Source organism: Salvelinus alpinus, chromosome 19 (assembly GCF_045679555.1).
Source record: "Salvelinus alpinus chromosome 19, SLU_Salpinus.1, whole genome shotgun sequence".
Taxonomy (NCBI): Eukaryota; Metazoa; Chordata; class Actinopteri; order Salmoniformes; family Salmonidae; genus Salvelinus; species Salvelinus alpinus.
Genome location: NC_092104.1, coordinates 50,116,928 through 50,133,559, shown reverse-complemented (window position 1 = coordinate 50,133,559; position 16,632 = coordinate 50,116,928). Strand labels below are relative to the sequence as shown.

Genomic DNA, 16,632 nt, shown 5'->3' with positions numbered 1-16,632 from the left:
TACATCATGGGACTGAAAACAATGGATACACTCTACAAGAGAGCCAAGGAAATGGTTAGGTATGTGAAGGGTCATCAAGTTATAGCAGCAATCTACCTCACCAAGCAAAGTGAGAAGAATAAGAGCACCACATTGAAGCTGCCCAGCAACATCCATTTGGGTGGTGTTGTCATCATGTTTGACAGTCTTCTGAAGGGGAAGTAGTCTCTCCAAGAAATGACCATATCACAGTCTGCCGATATGGACAGCCCCATCAAGAGGATCCTCCTGGATGATGTATTTTGGGAGAGAGAGTGGTAAGCAGCCTGAAACCTATAGCAGTAGCCATTGCACGGATTGAGGGAGACAATGCCATCCTGTCTAATGTTCAGACTCTGCTTGCAGATGTAAGCGAAGAAATCCGTACTGCCCTGCCCACTTCACTGTTGCTCCAAGCAGAGGAAACTGCAGTTCTGAAATACATCAAAAAGTTTGAAGACTTCTACCTGAAGCCCATACACGTCACAACGTACATGTTGGACCCCAAGTATGCTGGCAAGAGCATCCTGTCTGGTGCAGAGCTCAACAAGGCCAATGTTGTCATCACTACCGTGTCTCGCCACCTTGGCCTGGATGAGGGCAAGGTTCTTGGCAGTCTGGCGAAGTACACTTCCAAGCAAGGGCTTTGGGATGGAGATGCAATATGGCAGTCGTGCCAACATATCTCATCAGCCACCTGGTGGAAGGGACTTTGTGGATCTGAGGCTCTTTCCCCTGTTGCCTCCATCATCCTCCAAATCCCACCAACATCAGCCGCATCAGAGCGCAACTGGTCCTTGTTTGGGAACACACACACCAAGCACACAACAGACTGACCAATATGGGTTGGAAGATTGGTGGCCATCCAGGCAAATTTTAGGCTTTTTGAGGCTGACAACGAGCCATCCTCAACTAGGTTGGAAAGTAACAGTGAAGATGAGGCCTCAGTCTGATGTTCAAGAGGTGGACATTGAGGAGGTCCAGGGAGAAGACATGGAAACCTGAGAGGAAGACAGCCAGAGCTTTAGTTTCTAGACTATCATTTTACAGATGTATATGTTGAAAACGTTTTTGGGAGATGCGATGGATCATTGGGGATCATTCAATATTCCCTTTCTTTTGTTGTTCAGTGAAATCGTCCCATGTGGATAGTCAACTCATTTAATTAAAGTTCAATTCGTAACTAAATCGTTTTTTTGGGAAGGATTTAATAATTTGAAATAATGTCTACTTATGATAAGGTTTCTGTCTCCATATGATATGGTAAATATATCTAATGCAAAACACATCTACATTTAATTGGTATTAATATTTATTTGCATATATTTCCGTTAATTCCCATATATTCCCGGTAATTCCCACGGAACGTTTCCACCTCTGAATAGATGTTCCACCTCCCCAAAAGTAGCAGTCAACATAAACCATACCACAGCTGCAGTAGCACAGCCAAAGACAACAGAAAAGGGCTGTCTGTGCAGCAGATTTCTATGCCAGAGGCCATCATCCCATATCACTCACTGTAGGAATGTCTGCTTGTCAATGAGCTGCATTGTTTCAATAGCTGTATAGTTCTTCAGATCTACAAGTCCTTTTAAAAGAGCAGAACTGTTACGCTTACATGTTCATTACGTCAGTTCTTATTGTTTAGAGTTTTTGGTCTAGGATCAGTTCCATATAATGTTATTCATTATGATGTAAAAGGCGAAACTGATCCTAGATCAGCACTCCTATAGGGCCGGGACGATACCAACACCGCAATATTTGTTTGAATCGTGGCAAGGAAACAAAACACGAAGCGGCTTTAACTTCTTGAGGAAAACAGCCCTAACGTTAGAAACAAACACCATTGTGTTGTCATCCAGAGTCACATGTATTTATTTCCCAAGCTACAGCAAACAATATTTTACACACAGCAGGTTTTAAAGGACCAAAGAGTTTGGTCTGCTTCGGTTTTTTATTTATCCCATGTAAAAAAAAAAAAAATGTGATACTGGTATCATCCCAGCCCTAACTCTTATACTCTGAGAGGCTTTGTGGGTATGGGCCCAGGCTGGCATAGTTATGTGCACCTGATTTCACACCACTTTACCCAAATTCAATTTGAGTCACTTCGCTTCACTCAGTCAACTCACATCACAAACTCAGAGCGATGGGTAATAGAACAGGATTTGATTCACACCAGTGCTACCACACCGATTCCTCACCTCCTTTGTTCTTGAAGTACTCGGTGTCTTTCCACATGAGTGGAATCCGCAGGTCTGTAATGGCAAAGGACAGTCAGACGAGTGAAATCCGACACAAATGTAGCATATACACTCACACAAGCATATACACACGCACGCAGGTAAGTACATGTACGCACGCACGCACGTACACACACACACACACTCAGGTTGACAGGTAGAAGACTCCTGACCTTTAAAAATCCTCCCACCAGGCAGTCACTGTCATACTCGGTGTGTGATCTGTGTGTGTGTGCCTACCCGTGTGTCTGTGTGTGCTGAATTTGTGTATGCCCATGCGCTGGAGCCACTAGCTGAATGGCTTCCTGTCTACTTAATCAATGATTAATCACAACCTCTGTTTGTATGCCCTCCAGCTGTGAGCAGTTCCAGACAGACAGACAGCCCCCCTGTCCTCTTGTCCCACTGAGCCAGAGCAGTTCATCTAATTCTTTAATTACCTCTTTCACTGAACCCCCCCTCATCCTAACCCCCCAATTCTCTCCCCCTCCGCCCCTAACTTATTCCTCTCCCCCACCTCAACCTATTCCTCCTTCATTCTACCCCCCTTTTACCCTCAACCCCTATCCCACCCTTACCCCCCCCCTGACGGACAGCGTCTGCAGGTCGCCATGGACGCGGCCAAGAATGAGGAAATGACATGGAGTAATAGGGGAGGAGGAGGCAGGGTGTCAGGGCCCGAGGGGGCTAGACGGAGCTCAGCTATTGGGTAGACATGGGGACCCGGTATCTCGCTAGCTGTCTTTCACAGACTCTCGCTCGTTCACATTTTGTGCACACACGCACATCACCGGGGCCTACCTGAGATGGCCACCTTACCCTTACAGGGTAGTCTGTCGTCCATGGGCCCTGCATCTGATGACCTAGGAGAGACAGAAATGGGGGGGGGGGGGGGGTGACAATGGAAATTCCAATTGTAAACCCTTACCGATTGCCAACCCAGACCATATTAAGACATTTACCCAATGGGGACAGTAGCATTTATGCAGTGATAAGTTCCTATACAGCCAAAAACCCGACACCCATGCCCTGTCCCCTTACCTTGTGCCATCTGACCTTCGTGCGACCCTCTGCATGACCTGGGCCTCCTTCATCCTCTGCAGCTCTGACATGTAGGCCATGATGCGGGTGTTGCAGGTGAGCAGGCTCTTGGCTGCCTCCAGGGCCTGGTCTCTCTGGGAGCAGGCAGCCAGCAGCTTACAGGCTCCATCACGCATCCGGATCTCATGGTCTATCTTTTTCTGGATGTCACTGTCCTACAGGCAGAGAGAGAGAGAGAGCGGTTAGAGATGGTGCTGACTGGAACAGGTTTGATCTTCGAGTGTGGAGTGAGACTGTAAGAAGAGGGACCAGGTAAGACATTTTATTTATAATGTAAGACAATGACTGAGGAAGAGCGTGTGTTATGTGCCATGTCTGTGTGTATGAGAGAGAAAGAGGACAAAAGTGTGTGTGTGTGCAGGCCAGATGAAGCCCTCTCATGGGCCATGAGAGGGCTTGAAGATGAACATGAAGATGCTGAATCATTTAACACCTCCCTCCCTGCATGCACAGTACACACACACCCCCTTTGGGAGCAGCTCACCCGGGAGAGCGTAGTGAGTGGAACTGTCAAAACAGTGGAGCCCTGTCTTCCACCATGAGAGACGCCAGACATTAACACCCAGACACACCCCTCAGTCCCAACACCCGAACCCTTTCCTGCTCCCATCTCAAGTTTGTAAAAAAACATGTGAATCTGATGTGGTTTATCTAGGACAAGGGGTCTAAAGTACGGTTGATCATGAAGGGACGAGATGGAGAGAGAGACTTAGAAGATGCAACATTCAACATGGTTTAACAGAGCCTAAATTACTGCAACACACTTCATACTGCCAGCAGAATGGCAACACAGAGATGAAGAGAAAGAGCAACGTAAAAATGGAGGACAAAGCAAGCAGGAAAGAGACGAGAGAGACAAAGAAATAGGTGAAAACACAAATAGGACTTGTCTCTTTGCACGTTTAAGTTTGTACGAAGGATCCCCCATAACATTTCTTCTACCTCTCTGGGGTTTTGGAAGTAGTCCCTGCTACTGACCTCCCCTGTTGCTATGACAACAACCCACATCTCAGCTGCTGCTTTGTGTCCAATTAAACATGTTTAATATCACACACGCTTCTGCCTCTCACACTCAATCTCTTTGTTATACCACTCCAAAGTGATAACGGTCTTACAGACCTCCCTCTCTACTTTATTTTATTCTCCCCGCCTTCTCTGTCTCTCTCAAGCCATTTTTCACTCCACTGTCTTCAAATAGCCTCGCTCTCTTCTCCTCCCATCCATCCCAAACAGAGCACTGCAAAAAGGACAGTGGGGTGGATGGGAGTGAATGTGGCTTGGACTCATTTGCCTACATGTGGAGTCATTTTGGCTCTTTGGATCCAGTGCTTTTATGCATTCTGGCCCACAGCTCTCTCGTGGCAGTAACAGAGACAGAGGGTTGTATAGGGTAAACTAATATGCCCTTTGAACAAATAGCACAGCTTAGGACAAAACCATGGTGGGGAACGCTAAATACACTAACAGCTCTAAATCAAAACACATCCAAATACATTGTCCTCCAGCCAAACCAAGCAGAGTAAAGCTGTGGGCCTACACCAATATTGTTGTAATACAGCCATTCGGGTCAAAAGTACAGTAATACATTATCATCAATTCAATCATCTCCAAAAACAGTTACATCATTTAACGTTCAAAGGGGTTCTAAAGTCTAACAGATTTCTCCCTATGGAATACTGTCAGACCAACATGTTTATGCCTGATAAAGAATATTGACATTGTTAAAGAGGGGACTGAGGATGCTACCCTGACCTTGGTGAATATGACGGCTAGTCACCTTTAACATGCAAAATCATATGCACAAATTGTTTTAATTGATTTTAGTTCAGCTTTCAATACAAATAAACACACTGCTGAAACGACTACTGGACCTGAATGTCAACGGAGGCCTCGCAGGTTGGACTTTTTAACTGACCAGCCACAGAGGGTTCTCATTAAAATGGGGCCCTCTCTGATAAACTGACCCTGAACACAGGGGCTCCCCAGGGGTGTGTCCTTTCACCGCTGTTGTTCTCCATCTACACTAACGAGATGAAGATCCAAGGAAACAACGTGAGGTTTTTCCAAGTACACGGATGACACAGCGTCTTAAGAAAATAGTCCCATCAGAGCAACGTCAGATGGGGACAGCTTTTTTTTTTAATTTTTTTTTTACCTTCAAGAATTGTGCCGGTCAAGTGCCACATCAATGTGGACAAGACAAAGGAGCTGATCATCAATGGCTACAACTTTCCAATGTCCCAACCACTCTCTCTGAACGACCAACCAGCGGAGGTGGTTGACTGTTTCAAATACCTAGGGACACAAATTGATGACAAGCTGAGTTTTACAGAGAACGGAGACAATTTTTTTTTTTAAAGCAAGCCTGCGTGTGTTTTCAAGTCAGGAAATTGAAGGGGTTTGGGGGTCAGCCAGGATGTTCTGGAGAGGATGTACCGCAGTCTGGTGGAGAGCATCCTCACGTTCAATATGACAGTCAGGTATGGCAATCTGAGCGTGAGGAGCAAAAGCAAACTGCCCAGAATAGTAAACACAGCCAGCAAAGTAATTGGTCGGCCACAGTTGAGCAGTATGTTCCACAAAACAGCCAAAAAGGAAGGCACTGGCTATCGTAGGCGATCCCTCCCACCCTCTACACCCTCAGTTCGAGAGGCTTCCTTCTGGCCGGTGCTTCAGAATGCCTATGGCCAAGAAGAATGTGTTAAAACAATTTGTTCCTTGTGCTTTTGGACTACTAAATGCAACGTAAATTGTATCGGTATATGCACTTATCTATTTGAACAGTGCAGTTGGGGCAGCGGTCAGTTGTGAGTAAACGTATCAATGACCTATATGTTTTTAGTCTATGCGGTATGATGGACTGTTTTAAAATGTGGGACGTGAGAATGTATCCTTTTAATGTAAGGTGATGCCAAAGAAAAATGTCCATTCTGGATCGACAATAAAGTTTTATTATATTAAAGATGCCTGGACCATATGTGATATATATGCATGCATACAATGTTAGAGGTAAACGCAAGAGTAGAGCTGACATGAAATGAAAACAGCAACAATATCCCTTCATCTTCCTATAAGCTTTTGAACAAAGAGGGAAAGGAGAACAGCACTACAGAAGGAATTTTAGGCAGCAGTGTGTGTGTTTATGTGTGCTTTTATGTCAGTTTGTGTAGTCAAAGTGTGTGTATAAGAGTGTGTTTAGAGACAGGGAGGAAAGTAAATTGAGTTGTACCCGTAGGACCAAAGCAGGAAGTGTACCCATGTACACTACCGGTCAAAAGTTTTAGAAAACCTACTCATTCAAGGGTTTCTCTTTATTTTGACTATTTTCTACATTGTAGAAAAATAGTGAAGAAATCAAAACTAGGAAATAACACATATGGAATCATGTAGTAACCATAAAAGTGGTAAATAAAATTCGATTTTATATTTGAGATTCTTCAAAAGGACACCTTTTGCCTTGATGACAGCTTTGCTAACTTTTGGCATTCTCTCAACCAGCTTCACCTGGAAAGCTTTTCCAACAGTCTTGAAGGAGGGCATAACGGGATTTCTTTTAAGCGTCCAGATTAGTGTCCCGCTCCTTGAAAGCAGCAGCTCTAGCCTTTAGCTCAGTGCAGATACCTGCCCAGTGGTTTGTTCAGGTATTAGGTATTCTTAAGTCTGAAGCAGATATTCACCTTTTAAACATTATTTGATTAATATCCTGATATCCCATTACCCTTTGCGAGATACGAGACGGAATCGAAGCGCTATCTGATGTAAAAACAATGCAGCGTTAAAGGTTCCAAGCCCATTCTAATCATTCTACTTCTACGCGTGCTGCTGCTGCAGGGATGAGGGACGATGCATAGGCAACCGAATACTCTTTCGCTACAACACCTTGCTTGTTTCAGCAAGGAGCAACAACGTTTCATGAAGTTGTAAAGAGTCCATGTTACCGTAGAAACGGACTCAACTGCACAAAATGTCCGGCCGTCCTGTCTTCAGTCAGCTTTTCGCCCCCCCCCCTCCAAAAGAGAAAGTAAAATGGTTATGATGATTATTTTAATGACAGTCTTCATCCATAACCACTGGTTATACGGTAATAGTGCCACCCCTATGTGTGTGTGTCCTTATCTTCTGCAGTACTACGTAGCACACACCAGTGAACCTGCGGATCTAGCCCATGTGTAGTACAGGAGCTGTGCTGCTGCCCTACATGCCAGTCGGGTTCACTGTATTTATAGAGAGGAAATTAGCAGCCTTCTCCTCCGGGGCTTTCCCAAAATGAGACTTTCAACCAAGTTCTGTTATTAATCCCCCTCCGTGCCACTGCCTGAGAGACACACACACGAATGCACACACCCACACAAATGTACACACAAATGAACGAATGCACACACACACGCACACAGCAAAACATGGTCAAGCTCTCCTCCTGGCATTCTAACAGGGATAAGGTACGTCTGCGGAGTGTGATGAAGCCTGATATCTACAGTACACGCCATATCTAAACTGTGATGCGTTTGGGCTTCAGAGATTAAGTCTGCCCACTAACAACCAATTGTTTCCCCTCGCTACTGTTTCTAATATAAAACAGCTTTATCGTCATTGCAAGCTATAGGCTGAATGCACAAAGGACAATATAATACACACAAAAAGGAGCAAACCTAGCACCACCAAACAGACAGAGTTATTTTTTAGACCACCCCATTTTTATGCCTGGTGCCAATACAGTGCCCCATGCCAGGGTGCCAGTCAGTGGCAGTGAGAGCGAGTGCAAGATGGGAGTATGTTGGATGTGAGACAGTGAAAAAGAGTGAGAAGATGGAAGGGTGAGGGGGCAGCGGGGTTACAGGGACCGGCCTGTTCCCAGGTAATGAAGCGTGAGTGTTGAAAATGAGCCCAGATTGGAATAATTGAGGGAGATGGAATCTTCTGGTCTGTCTGGCTTAGAGGGATGGACAGGAGACAAATGGATGTGTGTGTGTGTGTGCTGCTGATACCCTGGTGTAAGTAGGGTGTTGGCAGCCTCTCTGTGATCAGTGTGATGTGTTGGGCCTGGGTCTTCACACTGGGGATTTCACACGGCCTTGTTTACATTGTGTTGTTCTGCTTGGTTAGGCTTCCTCTCTGACCCCTGAACCCTACCCAGGATCATGGACTATGGACTCGCCAACCCCAGATGGAAGGATAGTTCAACAGCACCAGATCAGGAGCAGGCATAGTGTGGAGCTTCTAGTCTGCTATTGATGTGATTGACAGTTCAACCAACGAATCACATGTGTGTGTTAAGCTTAGGCAGTGTACCATATACCTGGGTATTTGGAAAATGTCATGGGATGGTTTTTCAATCTCGTCAATACTATTTCATTGGTTTTCAAAAAAATGTGAATACTTGTAGCTAGTTAAAGGGAAAGGGGGATACCTAGTCAGTTGTACAACTGAATGCATTCAACTGAAATGTGTCTTCCGCATTTAACCCAACCCCTCTGAATCAGAGGTGCCGGGGGGCTGCAAAATACCTGCAGTCAACTTGTGCAATACGTTAGGAGATAAAGCAGATGGCGTTCTTCATTTTACCTGTCACATTATGAAGTTTACCGTAGTTCCCCAGAACAGTTGAGCCAGTCATGTGTTCGTTGTAAAGAGCACAACAAGCGGGAGCTGGTGAGTCAATAGCATTCTAAATCAGCGAGTCTCTGTTGTGCTGCACACAAGGTAATGCAGTTACACTTGTATGCAATTCACTACTAAATGTTTGCCATCAGATGTCTTGCTGCTATTTTTTCCCTGTGCTTTCTACTACTAGATTTTTTTCCCTCCTGTCTTCTCCCCTCTGCTCCTTGTGCAAATGCTGCTCTTCCTTCAGAAAAGCATGCTTCACAACTTTGTTCATTTGCACAATTTCTCTCGTTCACCTCCGCTTGTAAATGTCCACGCTCACCAAAAATGGCATTCGGTAGCTACTAGCTCCCGCTTTATGAGCCGGATTTGCCAGTCTTTGCAATTAGTTTATGTTCGTTTTTGCTCGTTAGCATTTAGCTAACAGCGTCCGTGTGATTTTTGCTATTATTTGCATTCTGGTAATAGAGGCCCAATTAGATGTTGTGTTTTTAGCGCCCCCGTGTGTGCTATGCCGGTAATACAGTAAATCTCAGAAGAACTGTATGAAGGTATGAAAATCTGGATCCCACCCAAGCCTAGTGTGTGTGCATGCGTGTGTCTTTACGTGTGTGTGTTTATGTGTGAATGTAGTAGAGAGGTGGAAATAAAAAGGTTGTGTTTGTGAGCCTGCAGTGTCAGCGTGTCTTTAAATTTGTGACGGGGGACACGTGTTCGTGGGAGGAAATCCAGGTCCGCTGCACCTGAATAAAGACTAGTACTGTGAGGTCACTTCCTGCCCTTGCTGCCCGAGTATCCTGTCTGTCACATAAGCATCGACTGACTACTTAGAGCAGCCGAGATTACCGAGGGAGAGAGCAAAGAGGAAAAGACAGTGAGAAGAATGGAAAGAGGAGTGACAGCAGGGAAAGCAGCACCAGTATCAAGAGCCTAACCCACTGCTGTAGGGGGAGGGTTAACTTTATTATAGAGTTAATTACAGAGGCACAGGACTGGGGAGGTGTGGAAGAGACACCCCTCCACTATGAGCTACATAGACATCCTCATTCGCTGACCATCTGCACCAATCAGCATAGAGTAAACAAGCACTCCTCTTTAAAATAATGTAGTGTTAATTCTTCCCACTGCACAATCTTTCATTGACACCCAAAGGAACACACACACACACAGATTCTCACACACACAGACAAATACCATGCACACATAACACAGTGAGCGGAATTCCTGACCACTCCCATTCATCAGGGTTTTAGTGACCAAAGCTTGCTGGCTTTTAATTAGTCAGCCACAACTATGTGCCTACCCACTCCACCCAAATCCCTTCCTCTTCTGCTTTCCCTTGCTCCCTCCCTCCCACACCCGGGGCATGTCTGCAGTGGACGGAGGGAGGGGCAGGGCCTGGAAAGGCCCAAGGGAGCTGTGGGATGTGGTCACGAGGGGTGAAAGGAACGTACATCAGCAGACTGTCATTAACACACAAAAAGCATAGGGCACTGTGTCTCTCTCATTCACTCACAATCACGCACACAGTCACACACTATAGTTTCATGACGTGCACAAAAACAGCCTCAGACTTTGTCGGTCTATCCATCCCTCACACAAAGATAGCCTATGCTAACACATACACTACAGAGGCACACAAACAAACACAGGTTCCACCAAATGCAAATATACAACACAAACACTAAATGAACCCACATGAATATCTTGATCAGGTGTAGGGCATACTGTAGTGGTTTGGTTCTGGTACCAGGGGTCAGGAGGCAAGGCAGTTACTGGGTGGGGTGTTTGCCTGCCTCCATTAATGAGAGCAACACGGCCACACAAAGCGGTCCAACCATGGTCCGGGCCAAGGCACATACTTCTCCCCTCCCCAGGCTACTGCCAGAGCTCTGATGTCACCAGGGCCCGAATGGACTCTGCACGGTTCTGATGGTGGAAAGCCAGAGACCTTTGTTCCAATAGAACTGAACACAACCCATGACCATCAAATGTATTCAATTATTCACAAACAATAGGCGGGGGGGAGGGTATGATATGCAGTGTGTGACTGTGTCACTCTGCAGCCAGCTGTTCTCACACAAAGGCGCCGAGTGTTCCATTGCAGCTGAGTCCCAGCTCGGAGGGGGGCGGTGTGTGTGTGTGGTATGTGGAGCGGAGCTACAGCCTAGGGTTTTTACGTAGCACTGTTCATTCTTTGAAAAGAGTATGCTGCTAGCTGGGGGTGCGATTCATGGTGGTGTTGGTGGATGTGTGTGTAGGGCAGGGTTTCCGTTAGCCGGTAATAGCTAGTAATCGCCTGCTTTTGGCTGGAGCCGATGAATACATTTTAGCTTCAGCCAATAGTCCAGGAGAAGAAAATAAAAATAATCCCATTGCGAAATCATGCTTTTTAGCCTATTCATTGATGGAAATACCAGTCGATGGAAATACATTTGACTGGTCATGCCTATTAAAATTGGCCATATCTTTGTTATGCAACTTATTCATGAGTACAGCATACAAATACAGAGCCTTTGAGCAGAAAATCTGCCAGGATCTCAAACAGAAAATGCAGGGGCAATGGCAGGCCGGCTTCATCAGCACGTCACACACAATTTTGCAATGAGTATGCATTGTGAAAATGGATACATTTAATTGTTTGAAACCAGAAAGTTGAAATGCATATTATGAGGAATGTCTTACCTTGCTTCAAAGTAGCCTAGCCAAAATCAGACCATATCCATGGAGGATAAAATAATGATTTTATTTAAACTTCCTTTCATTGTCCAGTAGCCAAAGACACAATCCTGGTCATATTAGCAACCGATGCTAGTTGTTGCACATTAGATCTCCTGTTTTTCTAACGGATATTTTCATCTCTGTCACATGAAGGTCACTTGGGCTCCCGAGTGGCGCAGCGGTCTATGGCACTGCATCTCAGTGCTTGAGGCGTCACTAGAGACACCCTGGTTCGATTCCAGGGTCACCACCGGCCGTGATTGGGAGTCCCATGGGGCGGTGCACAATTGGCCCAGTGTCATCCAGGTTTGGCCGGTGTAGGCCTTCATTGTAAATAAGAATTTGTTCTTAACTGACTTGCCTAGTTAAATAAAGGTTAAATTTAACTGCTGGCGTGTGCAGTGCACTTTTGACAACTGTGTGATTTCCCGCTAATTACATTATGGAACTTTCGCACGTAGCTTACTACCTTGTCTACCTATCATCCCACAACTGTCCTAGAGTCTGTTTGCAATAGGCTAGTTCTTTATCGACAAGCTGACCAACAGAATAGGGCAACTTTTCTACTATGGGGGATGGAAGACTGGCTAGTGATTTTGCTGTTCGTTACTCGCCTTGTTGGCTGAGGAAAAGTAAAATGTGGACAGTTATTCTAAAATCTTCAAAGTGCACATCAGAGGCACAACAACAAGGTAATTCATTAAGAGTGTAGACTGGCAGCCAAGCCCAGCCTTGCTTACAGACACAATAAAACCTTCTGGCACTGACTAGCCTCACCCTAATGCACTACAGCTTGGTTTGTAGTCAATTACACAGGCCTAGTACCCCTAGTTAGCGCTGTTATGGTGACCGTATTACTGCCACACTGGCGGTCACGAGTCATGACGGCAGTCAAATTCCACGTGATCGTTTAGTCACGGTAATTAGGCTTCTCCTAGCTCTGATGCCGCTGATGGTCATTAGTAGCCTACCAAACTTGCTAACTGCCCCACACTCTATTGTCCCTCTCATCACTCTGACATCAATGCAAATGTCGTCAAAAATCGAATCCAACACTTCATGAGAGCCCATGAGCTGATGTTGTGCCACATTTCTATAGGCAATGCAATTGTGGGAGAAAACAGAGTGATGGCCTCTTAAAAAGAGGAGGATCCCATCAGCTTTCTATAGGTTAGACCTACTATATTTCTCAACTTTCCTAATGTTAAGCACATTGCTTCTTTTTAAACAAGAATATAGCCTACCTGGCTGGCATGAAAATTAACCAGTGAAAAGCGTCCTATTCGCTATTTAAGTGCATAGACGACATGTATTTTTTTGAAGTATCTCAAATATATTTCGATTTGTTTAACACTTGTTTGGCTACTACATGATTCAATGTGTTATTTCATAGTTTTGATGTCTTCACTATTATTCTACAATGTAAAAAATAGTAAAAAGAAAAACCCTGAAATGAGTAGGTGTGTCCAAACTTTTGACTGGCACTGTATGTAAATACAAGATTAAATCAAGAACAGTGTGATGGGTGACAATATTAGCCTATCGCTTGTGAATGATGCCCAGCTTGTGTGCAGTAAGGAAAAAAACAGCGCTCCTTTTTTGCGACTTTTTCAATTCATAGTCTCACACCTCATGTACAGTCGTGGCCAAAAGCTTTGAGAATGACACAAATATTCATTTTCACAAAGTCTGCTGCCTCAGTAGGTATGATGGCAATTTGCATATACTCCAGAATGTTATGAAGAGTGATCAGATGAATTGCAATTAATTGCAAAGTCCCTCTTTGCCATGCAAATGAACTGAATCCCCCCAAAACATTTCCACTGCATTTCAGCCCTGCCACAAAAGGACCAGCTGACATCATGTCAGTGATTCTCTCGTTAACACAGGTGTGAGTGTTGACGAGGACAAGGCTGGAGATCACTCTGTCATGCTGATTGAGTTCGAATAATAGACTGGAAGCTTCAAAATGAGGGTGGTGCTTGGAATCATTGTTCTTCCTCTGTCAAGCATGGTTACCTGCAAGGAAACACGTGCCGTCATCATTGCTTTGCACAAAAAGGGCTTCACAGGCAAGGATATTGCTGCCAGTAAGATTGCACCTAAATCAACCATTTATCGGATCATCAAGAACTTCAAGGAGAGTTCAATTGTTGTGAAGGCTTCAGGGCGCCCAAGAAAGTCCAGCAAGCGCCAGGACCGTCTCCTAAAGTTGATTCAGCTGCGGGATCGAGGCACCCCCAGTAGAGCTTGCTCAGGAATGGCAGCAGGCAGGTGTGAGTGCGCACAGTGAGGCGAAGACTTTTGGAGAATGGCCTGGTGTCAAGAAGGGCAGCAAAGAAGCCACTTCTCTCCAGGAAAAACATCGGGACAGACTGATATTCTGCAAAAGGTACAGGGATTGGACTGCTGAGGAAGTCAAGGTGAGCGCTACCATCAGTCCTGTGTCATGCCAACAGTAAGGCATCCTGAGACCATTCATGTGTGAGGTTGCTTCTCAGCCAAGGGAGTGGGCTCACTCACAATTTTGCCTAAGAACACAGCCATGAATAAAGAATGGTACCAACACATCCTCCGAGAGCAACTTCTCCCAACCATCCAGGAACAGTTTGGTGACGAACAATGCCTTTTCCCAGCATAATGGAGCACCTTGCCATAAGGCAAATGTGATAACTAAGTGGCTCGGGGAACAAAACACCGATATTTTGGGTCCATGGCCAGGAAACTCCCAGACATTAATTCCATTGAGAACTTGAGGTCAATCCTCAAGAGGCAGGTGGACAAACAAAAACCCACAAACTCCAAGCATTGATTATGCAAGAATGGGCTGCCATCAGTCAGGATGTGGCCCAGAAGTTAATTGACAGCATGCCAGGGCGGTTTGCAGAGGTCTTGAAAAAGAAGGGTCAACACTGCAAATATTGACTCTTTGCATCAACTTCCTGTAATTGTCAATAAAAGCATTTGACACTTATGAAATGCTTATTATGAAAAGACACTGAGGCAGCAAACTTTGTGGAAATTAATATTTGTCTTTTTCTCAAAACCTTTGGCCACGACTGTAGTCTCACCCCTAGGGATATATGTTTTGTATCTGTAGACGTAGCTGGCCAAATAACTTCTTAAAATTAAGCACAATCCGCTTTATAAACAGGTGTAGAGCCTAACTGGCATACATACGCAGCGTGTGCGTTTCAAGTTTGGGGAAGAAAATGTTCACCATAAAAATGCACCTTTATAATAATAGCATTACATGCATAATCACATTTGTCACTCATTTCAGGAAACTAGACGTATGTCGCACATCACTATTTCACAGGAGAGCGAGCCATTTGAACTTAGCTAGCTGGCTGGCTCGCTAGCTAATGTTATGTGTATGATCTGTGTAGTAATGTTATTTGTATCTCAGAGCCATTTTCATTGATAGTTATAGTCTGTTAGCTAGCTAGCTAACATTGAACCTGGTTGGTTAGCTACCTGCAGATTCATGCAGGGTAGTAACGTTATGAGTTGGGATTATGGCTTATTGTTAAGCTAGATAGCTACATGTCAAAACAAAAAGACTCCACTTTGCAAGTAACCATTTCAATAGAATGTTCATGTCGTCACTGCGACAACTGTCGATAGACGTAGCTGGTAAATTCACTCTGGCCATCTACTCAGATTTCAAAGCACTCTCGTCTTAGTATGCCAGAGCACAGAATAACTGACAAATTTACCCAGCTCAACACCCGTTGAATATGGCCGGTGTCAGTAAGCGTTGGCAAAAAAGCATAATTAAATTGTTGCCAGCTGCACAGTTGCAGTCACCAACGCTCTGGATAACATAAAAACAGCCACACCAGCTCTGCTAGGACGAGTAAAATGGTCAGTGAGCTGTTCCCTCATTTGTGTCTGGAAGTAGCTAGCAAGCTAGCCAACGTTAGCCAGTTAGCTTGGGTGCTTCAAATCAAATCTTATTTGTCACATGTGCCGAATACAATAGGTGTAGACCTTAGTGAAATGCTTACTTACAAGCCCTTAAATCAACAATGCGTTTTAAGAAAATACCTAAAAAAAAGTAAGAGATAAGAATAACAAATAATTAAAGTGCAGCAGTAAATAACAATAGCGGGGCTATATACAGGGGGTACCGGTACAGAGTCAATATGTCAATGTGCAAGCGAGGTAATTGAGGTAATATGTACATGTAGGTAGAGTTATTAAAGTGCCTATGCATAGATAATAACAGACAGTAGCAGCACCGTGGGGTGGCAATGCAAATAGTCTGGGTAGTCATTTGATTAGCTGTTCAGGAGTCTTATGGCTTGGGTGTAGAAGCTGTTTCGAAGCCTCTTGGACCTAGTCTTTGCGCTCTGATACTGCTTGCCGTGCTCATGTTTTCAGTTGTGAGAATTTACTAAAATAAGTAGGCTCAGAGAGAAGATACTGAACCTGCCAAATTAATTCATTGGCATTAACATTGAGGGTGTTAACTCCAGATTCTTTTAATTAGATTCCAGTTTGACTGTAAACCCGTCTCTCAGCTGGATCAGACGTCACGTCAACACACATAGCTGGAGATACGGTAGGACAAGTCAAGAAGATTCCAAAAATGATCTGTCAGAATCCAAGGGAAAGCTTTTGGTCCTTCATCAAAACCAGCTTTGAGACAAACAGAAAAGTAAAGGCATGGACTTTCAATAACGTACCATATTATTGCTAGTGTGTGTGATAGAACATTTACGCTGGAGTCTGGGGCATTCTTGTGTGTGTGTGTGTGTGTGGTCTCAGCACACAGCAGACCCAAAGAGAGAAGATGTTATGAAATGGTGGGTACAGAACAGACCATACGTGTATTTATGGCCTGGCTTGGTCTTAAGAACACTGTACATGAACTGCATGGTACTACTCTATAATGGTAACACAGAGACAGGAAGTCCAATAATACAACATTCCTACTTCT

The 16,632-nt window shown here is 44.7% G+C and overlaps 1 protein-coding gene across 5 annotated transcripts in view; it reads right to left on the bottom strand.

The window, feature by feature from the left end:
* The window catches only part of LOC139545774 (rhotekin-like), a 144,836-nt gene that overhangs the window by 17,780 nt on the left and 110,424 nt on the right, over positions 1-16,632 (bottom strand). For all 5 annotated transcript variants that reach the window (XM_071353932.1, XM_071353936.1, XM_071353935.1 and 2 more), the window contains exons 2-4: positions 3,303-3,517; positions 3,063-3,124; positions 2,223-2,276 (exon numbers count right to left, since the gene is read on the bottom strand). In XM_071353932.1, the coding sequence (XP_071210033.1) occupies positions 2,223-2,276; positions 3,063-3,124; positions 3,303-3,517 (331 nt within the window). The remainder of the gene's footprint in view (positions 1-2,222; positions 2,277-3,062; positions 3,125-3,302; positions 3,518-16,632) is intronic.